At 34.7% G+C, this 15,555-nt stretch overlaps 1 protein-coding gene across 2 annotated transcripts in view; it reads left to right on the forward strand.

Annotated features, from left to right (window-relative positions):
* The first annotated feature begins 9,423 nt into the window (after window positions 1-9,423).
* The window catches only part of LOC113067931 (cystatin-A-like), a 35,208-nt gene continuing 29,076 nt past the window's right edge, over window positions 9,424-15,555 (forward strand). The window contains exons 1-3 of one of the 2 annotated variants that reach the window (XM_026240413.1): window positions 9,424-9,684; window positions 10,086-10,187; window positions 10,463-10,712. In XM_026240413.1, coding sequence (XP_026096198.1) covers window positions 9,616-9,684; window positions 10,086-10,187; window positions 10,463-10,615 — 324 coding nt within the window. In that variant the 5' untranslated portion in view covers window positions 9,424-9,615 and the 3' untranslated portion in view covers window positions 10,616-10,712. Of the gene's footprint in view, window positions 9,685-10,085; window positions 10,188-10,462; window positions 10,713-15,555 lie in introns of those variants that run through there. The other variant, XM_026240412.1, reaches the window with a different exon arrangement.

Here is a 15,555-nt window from a genome sequence, read left to right on the forward strand (position 1 = left end):
TCTGAAGGCTGAATAGTGCAGAGTGTCTGAGGGGGCGCTCAAATGATAGCTCAATCCAATGATGCTCGAGGTGCCTTTGCTGCGAGACAGTCAATGTTAGAGCGTGGGGACTGCAGTGAAAGGGTTGGATGTGCATTAGCAGTCCAACAGCACTCTCTAGTGGAGGGCACAGACCCTGGCAAACATGAAGTAAGGCGCATGCGTCAAACTCGCTGCGTTTCATTGTGTATAATCCTGAAGCGTGTTCACGGCAGGATTTAATACAACAAGAAAACATTAGGCCACGCCGCTAGCGAGAACGCGGCAGCTGTGTGAGCCGTCATAAACTGGCCATATTTTCCAGCCTCTTGTGGCGTCCCTCAGACTCTGAAGGCTGAATAGTGCAGAGTGTCTGAGGGGGCGCTCCAATAACAGCTCAGTTCAGTGACGCTCGAAGTGCTTGTGCTGCGAGACAGTCAATGTTAGAGCGTGGGGACTGCAGTGAGAGGGTTGGATGTGCATAGCAGTCCAACAGCACTCTTCAGTGGAGGGCACAGACCCCGGCAAACATAGAAGGAAATGCATGCGTCAAACTCGCTGTGTTTCGTTGTGTATAATCCTGAAGCGTGTCCACGGCAGGATTTAAACCAACAAGATAAACATAGGGCCACGCCGCTAGCGAGAACGCGGCAGCTGTGTGAGCCGTCATAAACTGGCCAAATTCGCCAGTCTCTTGTGCCGTCCCTCAAACTCTGAAGACGAATTGTGCAGTGTCTGAGGGGCGCTCAAATAACAGCTCAGTTCAGTGACGCTCGAAGTGCTTGTGCTGCGAGACAGTCAATGTTAGAGCGTGGGGGAGAACGAGAGGCTTCTCGTAAAGAACCGTAATAAGAGAATGAAATTTTTCCCGAAATAGACACGACTCGATACGTCTAGACGAGACTAGGTCGCGGCGGAGTTAGGCGCGATCCGTTCGGCTAGAGAGGTAGTCAAACGGCATCGCTATATAATAGCATGTCACTAAATCGTGGCAAAAACCCGCGCCGTTCGTGATATGCGCCGATAAGGCTGCTTCCAGGACCTCGAACCTCTTGGTGGAGGTCCGTGAGAAGGGTAGTTTATCCACCGCGTGGATAGCTACATATTAGCACACTGAGAAAAGTTGAAGCGCGTTTCTCCTGTCCGCTCGGAGGGAGAGAACCGCTTATGCCGGTCAGAGCCTACTCTGAGTAGAAGCTGCGGTAGACAACATAGTATAAAGCAAAACTGCTCTGATTAACGCGCTCGAGTAGGGGAGAGCGAGCAAGTGGAAAAATCCAGTGCATCACTGTACTCATAGTCAAGCCGCACATATCGCCCCTAACCAACACCTCGTGCGGGGCCTCGGCGACCGCAGAAGCGAACGGTGGGGGTTAGACGCGAGGCGACTGAAGAAATAGACTCCAGAGCGCGGATTACTTTCTTATTTTACCATAGCCGTAGGCTATCACAGAGAGAACATGAGAGAGGCTGCAAACGAATCTCTCATGAGTGCCTCCCTGTGATAAACCCATATACGGCTCTTACCTTTCGTTGACTCATCGCGTCCGCGAAAGAGGAGTTAACACTGCTCGAAGAAAATCGCTGGAGAACGCGAGATGATAGGGCACAGATGGTTCGCTATTCCTGAAGGAATGAAATCTGAGCGAAATGGCGCGCTGCACCCAGGTATATCATGCGTGCGCATGCGCAGGGTGGTGCTATGCGCCATTTGGCCAATAGGATTGGCGGGATGGTATAGGGCTTCAGACATTCGTCACACCAGAGGTGTTCCCATACGTGGTGACGTCACCGCAGCATCGAAGTGACCTATGATAGGGAAACTTCTTTTTCACAAGGGTAGAAGAGTACCATCCTCAGGAAAGGTTAAGGTTCAGGTTTTCGTAGAGGGTAGGTAATAGTAACTGGGTATCAACAGCTCCTTCAGGTCTCATTCAAAGATGGTAAAGGATTTCATTTCCAATCATTAGAGATAAACAGACCAGAAACTCCAACTCTTCCAGTCAAATGGGGGAAAATAAGAAATTATTGGGCATTGCTGCAGGTAGCAGTATCGTCTGGTTTGATCCAAAATTGTTTTGACGTTGATTGTTCTGACTTTACAGATCACTTTAAGTCATGCACAGAATGAATTACATGAAACAAAATACAATTGTTCTATTATATTCATGGAACATGAAACTGTATGACCCCGAATAGTCGACGAATTGAAGCTTTGATTCGAGGAACCTGATTCGACTACCAATCTAACAGTCGAATATTCGCAGGGTGTTATTGATTATACCATTTTGACTATATGGGGGAAATACCGGTTTTCTCCCAAAGTTAATATACAGCCTATTATGATAAAGTTGTAAGAATCTGAAAAGAAAGAAGCTTCAAATTAATATTTTAAAGTGCGTGAATAAATCCAACCACCCCTATAGATTTATGTTTCACTTTCCATAATCTGAGACTGAAAGAGGAGCATCTTGGCGGCAGGGATTTAAAACTTTACTAAGACTCAAACTGACACAGGCAGAGACTGGATTTTTTAGATCAGGTATGGGGTACAAGTGATTTCCAAACATTTCAGCCAGTGTATATATATCCTGGATATATCATTTACCTGATATAAGATGCATTTGGTTTTGAGTAAAGCGCTTCATTGTAGTACTACGGTGATATCTCTTCATAGCACAAGCTGGTCAATATACAATGCAGAATATTAACAACTATAACTGGGACTATTATACATACAATTATAATGAGAAAACCATTATTCTAAAATGCTATGAATTTTTAGAGTTCAGCTGCCGTGTTTATGCACATTGTTTCATGAAGAACGCATCCACAAAAGGAGTTTGCATTCATAGCCCCACAGATATGTTGATGTGCATTCGGGCCCTTTTTGCAAATGGCCTATAAGTCTTAATATTAACGTTATGTTGTATACATAACGAAGCATGTTCTATGTGAAATTATGAGTTGAATCCCATTGAATAAGACTTTCTACCAAATGCATCTCTCTACTGGTCATCATCAGCGAGCACAGCTCAAAACAGAAATGCAGAAGATTAACTGCTAAAGTTTTAGGCTAATGTTATAAAAGCACTATAGTAAAAAAAAAAAAAAATAAATGATGAGATGATGTACATTATTTTTAATATCCCAAACTCTCAACATATCCATGTCATATCTTATGACAAGATTAATAGAAATAAATGGTTTTATATTTATATAAAGGTTTTATATTTAGCAAAACACGTTTGCTGCTATTGAGGTTGAATAGAGTTAAGGTTAATGTCAGGTTCGGTGATATGGCTAGCTTTAAGCGGAAAGATTAGAGTCAACAGTGTAATTAATAAATTAATATAAAATGTAAAAAAAAATGTATATAAATTAATGTAAAATCACAATTTGGCGCATTGTAACAAATTATATAGTTAAAGACAGAAAGAAGGTCCCCCATTTAATATATATATATATATATATAATTTTTTTTCATGACTATTAGCTTGATTTAACCCCCAAATTCTCATGACTCTTATACAAATAAAATAAATAAATATATATTTATTGACTCATACATCATTTTCATATTTATTGTAGGCTGTTAAATTATGCTTCTTGATTTTTTTATGCAAATTGAATCATTGCACATTTTTATACTTTAATGCAATTAAACTATAATAATAATACAGTAATGCATTTTATTTATTGGTACCTTATACGTGACACTCAAGGACACCTTACATCCAAATAAAATGCATAAAATGATTAACAAACAACAAGATTCAAATGCCACATTCTTAGCTTTACAAACAGGAAATAGATAAATATCACTGGTATGCCTATTTAAAACGATGTGTCTTCAAACTAGATTTGAAAATTGGAAGAAACTGTTTTTACATCAACCATAACCTGCACATAATGGATCAGACGATGACGATAACACAAATATCTGATCAGTCCTTTACAGTGTCAAAGGCATTGAGGAGTGAAATGTTTTGTGCGTGCGTGTGTGTGTGTTTTGTGTGTGTGAAACGGCCTCCTTACCTTTAATTAAAGCACAATGACAAGTTATTACACCATTTATGGTGACGTCAACACAATTCTTCTAATGAAACCCAACTGAAGTTAAACATAAATCAGCGTGTTCATGCATGGTAAAATTACTTGGAAGTGTAAAGCTGAAATTCTTGATTAGACTGAACAATCAGTAAAAAGATAAGCCCACTGATCTTTGAAGATCTCAAAGAAAGAACAAAACCCCATTTTATCGTGATTACAGAAGTATACAAATATAACATATTATTTGCCAAGTAGGAATATATGATGCCAATTACATTCTGGTCCTTAATCTTAGAAATGTACATCTTTGAACATCTTAAACAAACAATCTCTTTTCACTCTGGAAATGAGTTTGAGATTAATATTGCATCATCCATGATATCCTGCAAGCACATACCATTTTTGATACACCGCTTAATAGTTTATAAATAATTTGCATAACAGAAAAATAAAATAATGTTGAAGTTTAAGTAGTTGATACTTTTTTCTTTTCTTTTTCTTTTTTTTTGCTAATTTCCATAATAGCCGTTAGCCAATATGAGCATTTGGGAAAACGGCTTATAATAATGATAAAGACTGTCCCGTTTAATATTTTTAATATCTGTAAAGTATTAATGACTCTTAACATTTTTAATACATTTAATACAGAGAGGAAGTTAAACGTGTCTGGGCATACGGTACAATACCAAATTGGAAATTTAAGAATAATAATTAAACATTTAAGACTCCTAAACATTAGGAAAAGAAATGTCTAAATAAAATAGAATAAGTAATTAATTATGTGGAGGACTGATGATTGTAATGCAGTTTGAGGATCTAGTGTGTCATACTGGACACACAATCCACATCCAACATCTCAGCCACACAAATCAGATTAAAAAATCTGACACTTTACAGATTTAGAGGAATAATTCACTGCAGAAAGAAATTTCTGTCATTATTTCCTTCCTCTCATGTCCGTGGGCCACAATGGGAAAAATTGAAAGAATTTCCATGGAACCTTTTTCAAACATATAGGTTTAGAATGGCATGAAAGTGAGTAAATATAGACAATATGTTCATTTAGGAATGAAATGCCCATTTGCAGTGAATTGTTGGGAGATGTTTGACTGTTGCCTGTTTTTGGCGTGTTCTTTTAGCTCAATTTAAATGTATTTGATCTTATTCAATCTTATTTTCTGTCTTTCATGCAGACTTTATTTATTCTCTCTTCCAGCTTCTGTGATTTACTTTGGAAATGAAGTTCAGGTAAAAATCAGTCTTATGCAACCTGGTTAATGACAAGCAACTTCCCAGTCTTGTCCACTTTGCAGCTTATTTCAAACAAATGAAAATCTAGATCACTAAAAGACAATTCATGATCTAAGACAGCATCTTTTACATTTACATTTTTTACTTGAGTCATTTAGCAGACACTTGTATCCAAAGCGGCTTACAAAAGAGGAATGAGCAATGGCATACAAGTGCTATAACATTACAAATAGCAAGGGCTTTTTAAATACTATAATAAAAAAAAACAGATAGAATAGAAAAAGAATAAAGCATGTGTTAGAGGTATTTTTTGCTTTTGTTAATTGTATAACTAATAAAAAGAAAACAAATAGAGTACAAAAAGATTAGAAAAGCTAGTGTTAGTTTTTTATGAAAAGAATTAGAATAGAGAGTGCTAGAGGTAGAGGATCAAATAAAGATGGAAGAGATCTGTTTTTATGTGTTTTTAGTCGATTCTTGAAGATATGGCTAAGAACTCAGCTGCTCAGGTTGAGTCGGGCAGGTCATTTGTTTGTAGTTTGTCGTTAAGTGAACTTTACATCATACTTTAAGTATACTACTACTGTCCCAATTTAGGTTTTAATTTGTATATATTTTGTTACATGAATATCTGAACATAGAAAAAATCAAAAGAAATAACAGGGTATCTGCTTCTAAACATAAATATTTTATTCTAGCTTCATAAATTCTTTTTTATAAACACTTTAATGTAGGTAAGTAAAAAAAGAAAGAAAGAAAGAAATAACATTTTGAACAAAAAGCTGAAAAAAGACTATGAATTGGATTCATAATGATAATCAAATGTAAATGGAGTCATTCAACACCCCAAAGCTTGACTGTAATTATTACCTCTTCATAGGTCGACAGTTTATTCCATAACATTACAGTTTTGCTGCTGTTTCATGTCAAATAATCGTGTTATATGTGTTAGTGTCTGGTGTTTCGTTTTTCTTCTTCACCTGTGTTTTTTTTTTTTTTTTTTTTTTTTTGGGGGGAATTCTGTGCATAAGATGTGTACTAGTGCCCCCTACCGTATAATAATGAAAACACGGATTCATCAAGTATAGTTCAAATATAATTAGACTTTTTTTAAGTATAAGCATATGTAAATGTCATTTTAAGAATATTTCTGAGAAGTACATAAAAAGTCAACTAAAAGCATAATTTCCTATTTTTAGTTTAAAAGAAGTACACTAATAGCATACTTGAATAAACTTCTTTTTCACAAGGGTAGAAGAGTACCATCCTCAGGAAAGGTTAAGGTTCAGGTTTTCGTAGAGGGTAGGTAATAGTAACTGGGTATCAACAGCTCCTTCAGGTCTCATTCAAAGATGGTAAAGGATTTCATTTCCAATCATTAGAGATAAACAGACCAGAAACTCCAACTCTTCCAGTCAAATGGGGGAAAATAAGAAATTATTGGGCATTGCTGCAGGTAGCAGTATCGTCTGGTTTGATCCAAAATTGTTTTGACGTTGATTGTTTTGACTTTACAGATCACTTTAAGTCATGCACAGAATGAATTACATGAAACAAAATACAATTGTTCTATTATATTCATGGAACATGATACTGTATGACCCCGAATAGTCGACGAATTGAAGCTTTGATTCGAGGAACCTGATTCGACTACCAATCTAACAGTCGAATATTCGCAGGGTGTTATTGATTATACCATTTTGACTATATGGGGGAAATACCGGTTTTCTCCCAAAGTTAATATACAGCCTATTATGATAAAGTTGTAAGAATCTGAAAAGAAAGAAGCTTCAAATTAATATTTTAAAGTGCGTGAATAAATCCAACCACCCCTATAGATTTATGTTTCACTTTCCATAATCTGAGACTGAAAGAGGAGCATCTTGGCGGCAGGGATTTAAAACTTTACCAAGACTCAGATTTTTTTAAATAAAATAGTTAATTGTTATGGTTTCGCCAACGTTAAGTGTTAGCTATCTGTTCATCAAAACATAAAACATTATTTACCCTATCTATGAAAATCCTTCGTCGGGGACACGCCTAGTATGAACACGTCATCACACAAAAAGCTTTTCTCTTGTAGTTCGCTTGAAGAATAGTTTGTATGAGAGAAAACATTTAGATGAGCTTCATGGAATGTCAATAAATGATCTGAAACAATGGAAATACTGTTAGCATCTGGCACGTGCACTGGTAACATTGACAGCCTTTTATTGCATTATGATACTCAAATAAATCAAGTATCATTATTTATGGTATTATTATTTAGATATAGAGATCATAAACAAACATCTCAGCACTGGCAACCACACTTGTGCCAGGACCGTTTTTACAAAACATTGCAAATTAGACTTTTAACACAGTAGTTCACATAATGTTTTAAATGTTAGAAGGCCATATATATATATATATATATATATATATATATATATATATATATATATATATATATATAAATGTATGTGTAAATTTATGTGCAAAAGTGTTACTATTTTCACCAACATAAAATGCTTTTAAGACCATTATTTCTATATCATTTGCTGTAGTGTGACAGTAGGAAATATCGATTAACATTTTCAAGCATTTCTTTTGCCATTAAATGTAATAATCCAGTGAGATTTTTGTTTGCACAAGGAGTCTGACAACAGCTAGTGCTCCACACAGAGATCTGCTCTAATCATCATCCAGTCTGTCATGAAGAAACTGAACAAACTGAGACAGACTCAGTCCAGAAGAACTGTGGCACTGCCTCCAAGACACTTCAAGAAACCTTGTGCATAGTTTTTAGAATTTAGTCTATCTCAGTTTCATTCGTTTTTTCCTGTTTCTTCAAGTAATTCCAGACAGACTAAATGATGGTGAAATCGGTTGTCACAATTCTTCAGAATTTAGTCTGTCTCAGTTTCGTTCGTTTTTTCCTGTTTCTTCAAGTAATTCCAGACAGATTGGATGATGGTGAAATCAGATCTCTGTGTGGGACTCTGGCTGCTGTTAGACTCCTTGTGCAAACAAAAAATCTGACTGGATTAATACAATTAACAACAAAGCAAAATATTGAAATTACTGGCTTATAAACATTTTTGTTGGTGAAAATACTAATAGCACAGTACTGTGTGTGTGTATATATATATATATATATATATATATATATATATATATATATATATATATATATATATAATTTTAAACAGCTATTCAGATTTGTGGATTTGCTATGGTGTTCAGCAACAGCACCAAATACTTAAATATTTAGACTTAATAGGCAATTTTTTTTGTAATCTGGACTACTACATTCCCTAGATATTATTTAAAAGTATTTAATTCTTTATTGTTCATTCACACTTTGTATTAGGGCTTCATTAAGTTAACATTAGTTAATTCATTAGTTAACATAAACTGCCAATGAAAAATTCTTCTGAACATTCATTCATCTTAATTATTCCAATATTTAATAACGCATTGCTAAAAGTGTTGGAACTGTGTTATTTAGTGAGGTAACATGAACTAAGACTTGTATTTTTTGACAAAGATGAATAACTTCGTAATCAAATGTAGCTTTTGTTCATTGTGAATGTTAATGCATATTAACATTAATATAAATCTTATAGTTATTTTGCACTATAAATACTGTATTATGAACACTAAATATCAATACCCTGATAATATTGTGATCAAAGCATTAGCAATTAATCACAACAGGACAAATTTATAAAATTTATAAAACTAGTCCGATTACATTTTTTCCATCGAAATTGTGTCCCAGGGGAAAATCGCTTTCACATGCGGACTAAAAACCAAACCAAGGAAACAGTGTAAAATTAACCCAGAGACTTCTTAGCACAATAGTGAACAAAATTTTTATTTGTTAATACAAGGAAACCAACCAGCATTTTAACCTCTTACTAGAACCAAACTGACCAACGTTCAAACATCTTTTGAAAAAAAATAATAATAATAATTGCCCTACAATTTGGTCTTATGTGAAGCATTATACACATAATGTTATTTTCTTCAAAGCTGCTTGGAAACAATGAATAAATGAATGAATCAATGAGGAATTTATATAGTGCTTTATTACTTATTTATTACACATCATTACTTTTGCCTAACATTCAGGTTAAGTGATTTAAACAAACATCTAACGACGGTTCACTGCCACATTTGTGCAATCACCTCCCACAGTTCTTCAGGTCATGTGATCTTAACTTTAAAAGTGCAGGACTGTTGTTCTGGGAGTCAGACTGACTGATTATCTCTCCTCTTCTCTTCTCTGATCATCAGCACACTGCAGTAATGTCAATCCCTGGAGGCTGGAGCCACATTAAACTGTTCGATCCAGAGGTGAAAAAGATTTGTTTAGAGGTATGAGACAAGTTCACTCCTAAATTAAAAACACTGTCCGTTACTAGTGAGCTGATTTGTAGGTTTTGGTGCTGTAATATTGTTTGCACAAAACTGATTATTTGTTTGTTTGGGGTTTGTTTTGTTTTAGTTCAGTTTACATTTTTTATGTCCTTGTAGCACGATATGATGATATATGCAAGTGCCTATTTATGCAATAAATTCAGATTTAGTAACATACAGATCAATAATTGCTCTTGATTATTCCTTTATTAAAAACTCTTAACTAATCAAAAGTGATGTACAATATTCAAAATACTGCATTTATTAATAGTTCATGCTTACGAAATGTAGTTAACTACTAATTGTTAAAAAATGATTCTTATTGTGAGCATAATAATAATGTTTCTCTCTTTCTTCAGCTGAGGCCAGAGATGGAGAAGAAGATTGGAACTGATTTTAAGATTTTCATTCCTGTGGTCTATTCTTATCAGGTTGTGGCAGGAACAAATTACATGTTCAAGGTAAATTAAGGTTTTATTTCATTTGTAGTTTTATATGGAACTTGCATGCCACCTAATATCAACTGGTCAACTGTGTGTCCTAAGCAGGTGTGATGATGTTGCAAATAATGAATCCGTCCTCACTGAAAGTTAAAATGCATCAAGTCAAGCTTCATACATTTGCATGAGATAAAACTTTTCTTAACATTGTAGCATTTCTGGACATGTCCAAATGTAGTCAAACTTGTAAAGTGTTTGTCTACATTAAACCCTAGTTATTTTTCTCTCTCTGTCAGGTGCTGGTTAATGCAGATGGGGATGGAGTGTGTTTTCACGCGTTGATATTTCAGCCTCTTCCCTGTACTGGAAATAAACCGAATATGACTGAATTCCAGTACCCCAAATCCGTTGATGACCCGCTGATTCCTCTTGAACACTTACAGAAATAGTCTTGATTTAATAACAGACACATGCAATGAACTGCCATACTGTATAGAGGAACAACTGAAACCATTTCATTCCTCAATATTAAACTCCATAATCAAATCCTCCAGAGTCAATGTGTTTACTGAACAACATCAAACTCACTCAAATGTTGAATGCTGAAATAACTAAAAACAAATATAAAGTTATCAGGTTTTAAGATTTTTATTGACTTGAATACGTTTTTGTAATAACTCAAAACTGAAATATATCATACAAAAGCTAAATTTGTATTTATTTATTTATTTATTTATTAGGGATAATGCAGTATAATATTGCTACAATTTCAAGCAGCTGATGTTCCACATACAGGCTTCTAGCCAAAGACTAATTTGCAGTCCCAGTCCCTGGTTAGGCTTCTTTATACAAAACAATATTTAACAATTAAGCAATAATTATACCAAAAAACTTAACAACAATTAAAATATAACAATAATACAAGAAAGTTGAAACTGTGTACGATCATCAGTGTTGATAAACCTTTTTCTTTCTTTATTTACAGTTTGTAAAATTTGTTTAAAATATGTTCTGAAACTGAAAATGTAGATTTCGCAAATTTAGTTTTTTTACTTTGTTATGAATTTGTATATAATTTCTGGAGCAGGATTAAATAATTTATAGCTCATTTAAAAACCATTTTAATAAGAGACACATTTGTAAAATTTTCAAAACTAATCAAACTATATTTTTGATTATTGCAATGATACAATCTGATTGGTTTCTGGTTCAGAATGTTCAGTGTTTGTTAATATAAAGATTAAAGTTTTGATAGTCAGTTGAGAAACCTGATTCCAGACAATCACACAGTAAGACAGGTGTGAAAAGACCATTGCATGCTTGTGTTTATGTATATATATATATATATATATATATATATATATATATATATATATATGTATATATAAACAGTCTAATCATATAAAAACAATTCAAGTTTGTTCTGATTGTTCTACACAGTCTCTTGTACATGCACATCCAATTTTAAATGAGAATCTAAAATAACCTAAATATTGAAAATTATTCACTGTCTTGATTTTTGATTGATCTTAATCATAAAAACATTCCTTTCTTCTTACTGAAAACATGTTAGATGAGATGATTTTTGAAAAATTCAAGGACAAACAGTTATTTTGCAGCCACTGTGAAACATCAGTCATTTCATTTGTTCATTATTGTTCATTATTGTCTCCTGATTCGGAAATATGCAGTTTTCGCCTTTCTAAAAATGATTACTTTTCTTTAAAATATCCTTAACATAAATCATGACTCCCCCTCCTCTTCATGACGGTCTATCCTTTCTGGAACAACTATAACCAGAATATTGTTATAGTGACACACAATCAGGTTTCACTCAATGCTAAAAAAAAAAAAAAAAAAAAGCTAATTTGAATTCATTAGCAGATGCTCAATTTGACTCTTTTTCGATATAATACTTCAGATATGATATTGTTTAGTGTTTGTTTTTCTTCGAAATGGTTTCTTGTACATCAGCGTGACAATTTTTTATACCACGTTTACAAAAGGATAAAACACATATTTTCTGTTTAGCCCATCTCACAAGTACGGGAAATACTTCTTTTGAATTGTGAGATGATGAACATAATCTTTAAAATCCTGAACATTCACAAAACCTCTCAAAAACATACCCACATAAACGTGTGTAATATGTTAATATGTAATAATATTTTGATTAAACCCATTAGTCCCACTTTATATTGTGTCTTTTAACTACTATGTACTTATGACAAAAACAGTGATTTTCAGGTACAATGTACTTCTCATGTCCAAGTTGAATTGCAAAACAGTTTAGTTGCTGCTGAGGGAGAAATGACAGGTTTCGTGTGATGGGTACAGGTTTAAATTGATTTTACGTTTGCCAGTTCCCGCCTCCTTCTTCCCCAAACTATGAACTTTGTTGCACTGAACAAAAAAAGAACACGCAAATAATTCAGAAGGCAAGTTGAAGAAGATTATGTAATATAATGTATGTATTATGTTATATAATTATTGTTATTATTATTATTATTATTATTGTTTAGGCCTATGTGTAATTTCTTAAAATAACAGACTTTTTATTTTCAAGTTCTGTACAGTTTACAGCTTATTTGCACATGCCTTTAGCCAATATAAACATTTTGGGAAAAATAATTGTTCTTGGATAATAATAATTACTGTCCCATTAAAATCTTAAAATCATTAAAGAAATGTATTGCATATATACAGGTGCATCTCAATAAATTATAATATTGTGGAAAAGTTCATTTATTTCAACTCAAATTGTGAAACTCGTGTATTAAATAAATTCCATGCACACAGACTGAAGTAGTTGAAGTCTTTGGTTATTTTAATTGTGATGATTTTGGCTCACATTTAACAAAAACCCAGAAATCTCAACAAATTAGAATATGGTGACATGCCAATCAGCTAATCAACTCAAAACACCTGCAAAGGTTTCCTGAGCCTTCAAAATATCTCTCAGTTTGGTTCACTAGGCTACACAATCATGGGGAAGACTGCTGATCTGACAGTTGTCCAGAAGACGATCATTGACACCCTTCACAAGGAGAGTAAGCCACAAACATTCATTGCCAAAGAAGCTGGCTAAAAAGATTTTGAGTGATTTTTCACCCCCCAGCTCTTAATGCATCTTGTTTCCTTCTGGAGCATCAGTGAATGTTTGAATCTTTTTAAATAGTTGTGTTTGAGTCCCTCAAATGTCCTCAGTGTGATAAGATGTATCTCTAAATCATACAGTCACTGCTGGAAAGGGTTCAAATATGCAAAAATGCTGGAAAACTGACGAACCTTAAAGATTTTTCTGAAGAAAAGTTCTCAGTTTAACTGTTCAGAACAAACAAGGGACTCATAGACAACCATCAGAAAACAGAAAGACAGTCGAGGATCATCAAGTGACCACACACAGAACTAAGAACCAAGGGTTCCCAAACTTTTGAGGGGGTTATTTTAATAATTTCAGCTATTTTTAGGGCCCGAGCCAATGGGCGCAGGGCCCTATTGTTCCCCTAAGGATTATTCTTATTATTTTTATTTTTTTTTTAACCTTCCGGGGGTTTTTGGGGGCCTTAACATACTCAAAAACTCTTGAAAATTGGCATACACATTGGAACCTGCGGCCATCAGGTCGCCGCAGAGACTGGAACCCGGGCGTGGCACAAGGGCTCTACAGCGCCCCCTGGAACACCGTCAGAAAATCCTGAACCATAGCTTACACATACTTGCATGTATTTATATGAAACTCAGTACACTTATAGATCTCATTGAGCCGAACAACTTTCACCCTCTATGTCATAGGCTCCACCCAACAGGAAGTCAGCTATTCAGGGCTGTTTAAAAGAAGCATGCTCTGGAATTTGAAATACTCCTCTGAGGTTTTCCACCCGTTCGCCACAAAACTTGGTGAACATGATCTCAAGACATTGAGGATGAAAAATTGCGAGGGGATTTTTGATATCTCGAACGGTTCGCCCGTGGTGAGGCGTTGAAATTAGGGCACAAAATTTGAAACAGGAAGTGCCTAATAACATCCACATACATTTCCTGAGTTTCATCAAACTTCATCGGTTTGTTCATTGTAATATGTTGCTCGCATATATGTAACTATAAGGTGTCAAAGTTACAGCGCCACCAACTGGCAGCAGGAAGTGTGTCATTTTTTCAAATGCTTTGAATTCAGCATCTTATTTTTACTCTATTTGCTTCAAACTTCATCAGAATAATGACAAAACACGGCAGATGAAAATCTGTTGTGGGTATACTGATATCTAATATAGTGTTGCCATGGCAACGTGTCAAACTTGAATATTCTGTTATGGTGATTTTGAGGCAGACAGCAAGCTCAGATTTACATGAAACTCAGAACACATATCAGTATTAATGATATCTAGACAATGGCAAAAGCTTTTAAAAGGGCGTGAAGGAGGCACTCTATAGCGCCACCTTTTGTCAAAAATGGGGGGGTTAGTTTTAGCTACAGACACCAAACTTGGTACATAAATTGTTCTTATTAAGATGGACAATTTTCTAATTCACAGTCATCAGCTACGACAAACAGGAAGTCAGCTATTTTGATTTGTATTTTTATTTTTGGGCAAATTCGGGTGTGAATTAATGCATACTCCTCACAGGGGACGTGCACTATACACACCAAACTTTGTCTACATTTTGAAAAAACATTGAGGAACTTAAATTGCAGATGGATTTTGGATAGCTTGAACGGTTTTGCCGTGGGGATTTTTTGAAATAATATTAAAAAGGGAAACATTATTTGTCTTGTATTTTTAAATTGCAGCTTCCAAACATTTCAAAACCATTTTTTATTTAGAGAACATGCGATTCTGAAGAAATATGCATAGTTGCATGACTTTACAACACTGTATGATTAAAAGAAAATTATAAAACTGCCAGACATCTGATCTCACTCTGAGGCATTCTCTCTGTGTGAGGGAAGGGAGGGGGAGGGGGTGGGGTGCTTGAGGGCCTGCCTGACAGAGAGCGAGAGAGAGAGAGAGAGAGAGAGAGTTAACAACTCTTTAATCAACAGAAAAAAATCTGTAATTGTGTGTTGTTGATTTTTTTTCATCATTACAGCTTAAGAAATCTCTCTATCATTTTATATCATTTTTAGGGACGAAAAAACCTAGTACAATTTGTAGGGCTCAGACAAAATGATTTTATATAATTAGGTTAAGAATTATGTTAATTGCAAAATAAAAAAAAGATTTTAAAAATACATACAGGATGACTTGTATATATTTTTTTATTCTGATAATAATTTTAAACTTATTTGATACTGACCTATGACAGATATTCTGTGACATGACATGACCAGAATTTACACAATCTTGCTGATTTAACAGTAAAACAGTTCAGCTCACAGATAAAGACT

This window comes from Carassius auratus, linkage group LG30F (genome assembly GCF_003368295.1).
Source record: "Carassius auratus strain Wakin linkage group LG30F, ASM336829v1, whole genome shotgun sequence".
Classification (NCBI taxonomy): domain Eukaryota; kingdom Metazoa; phylum Chordata; class Actinopteri; order Cypriniformes; family Cyprinidae; genus Carassius; species Carassius auratus.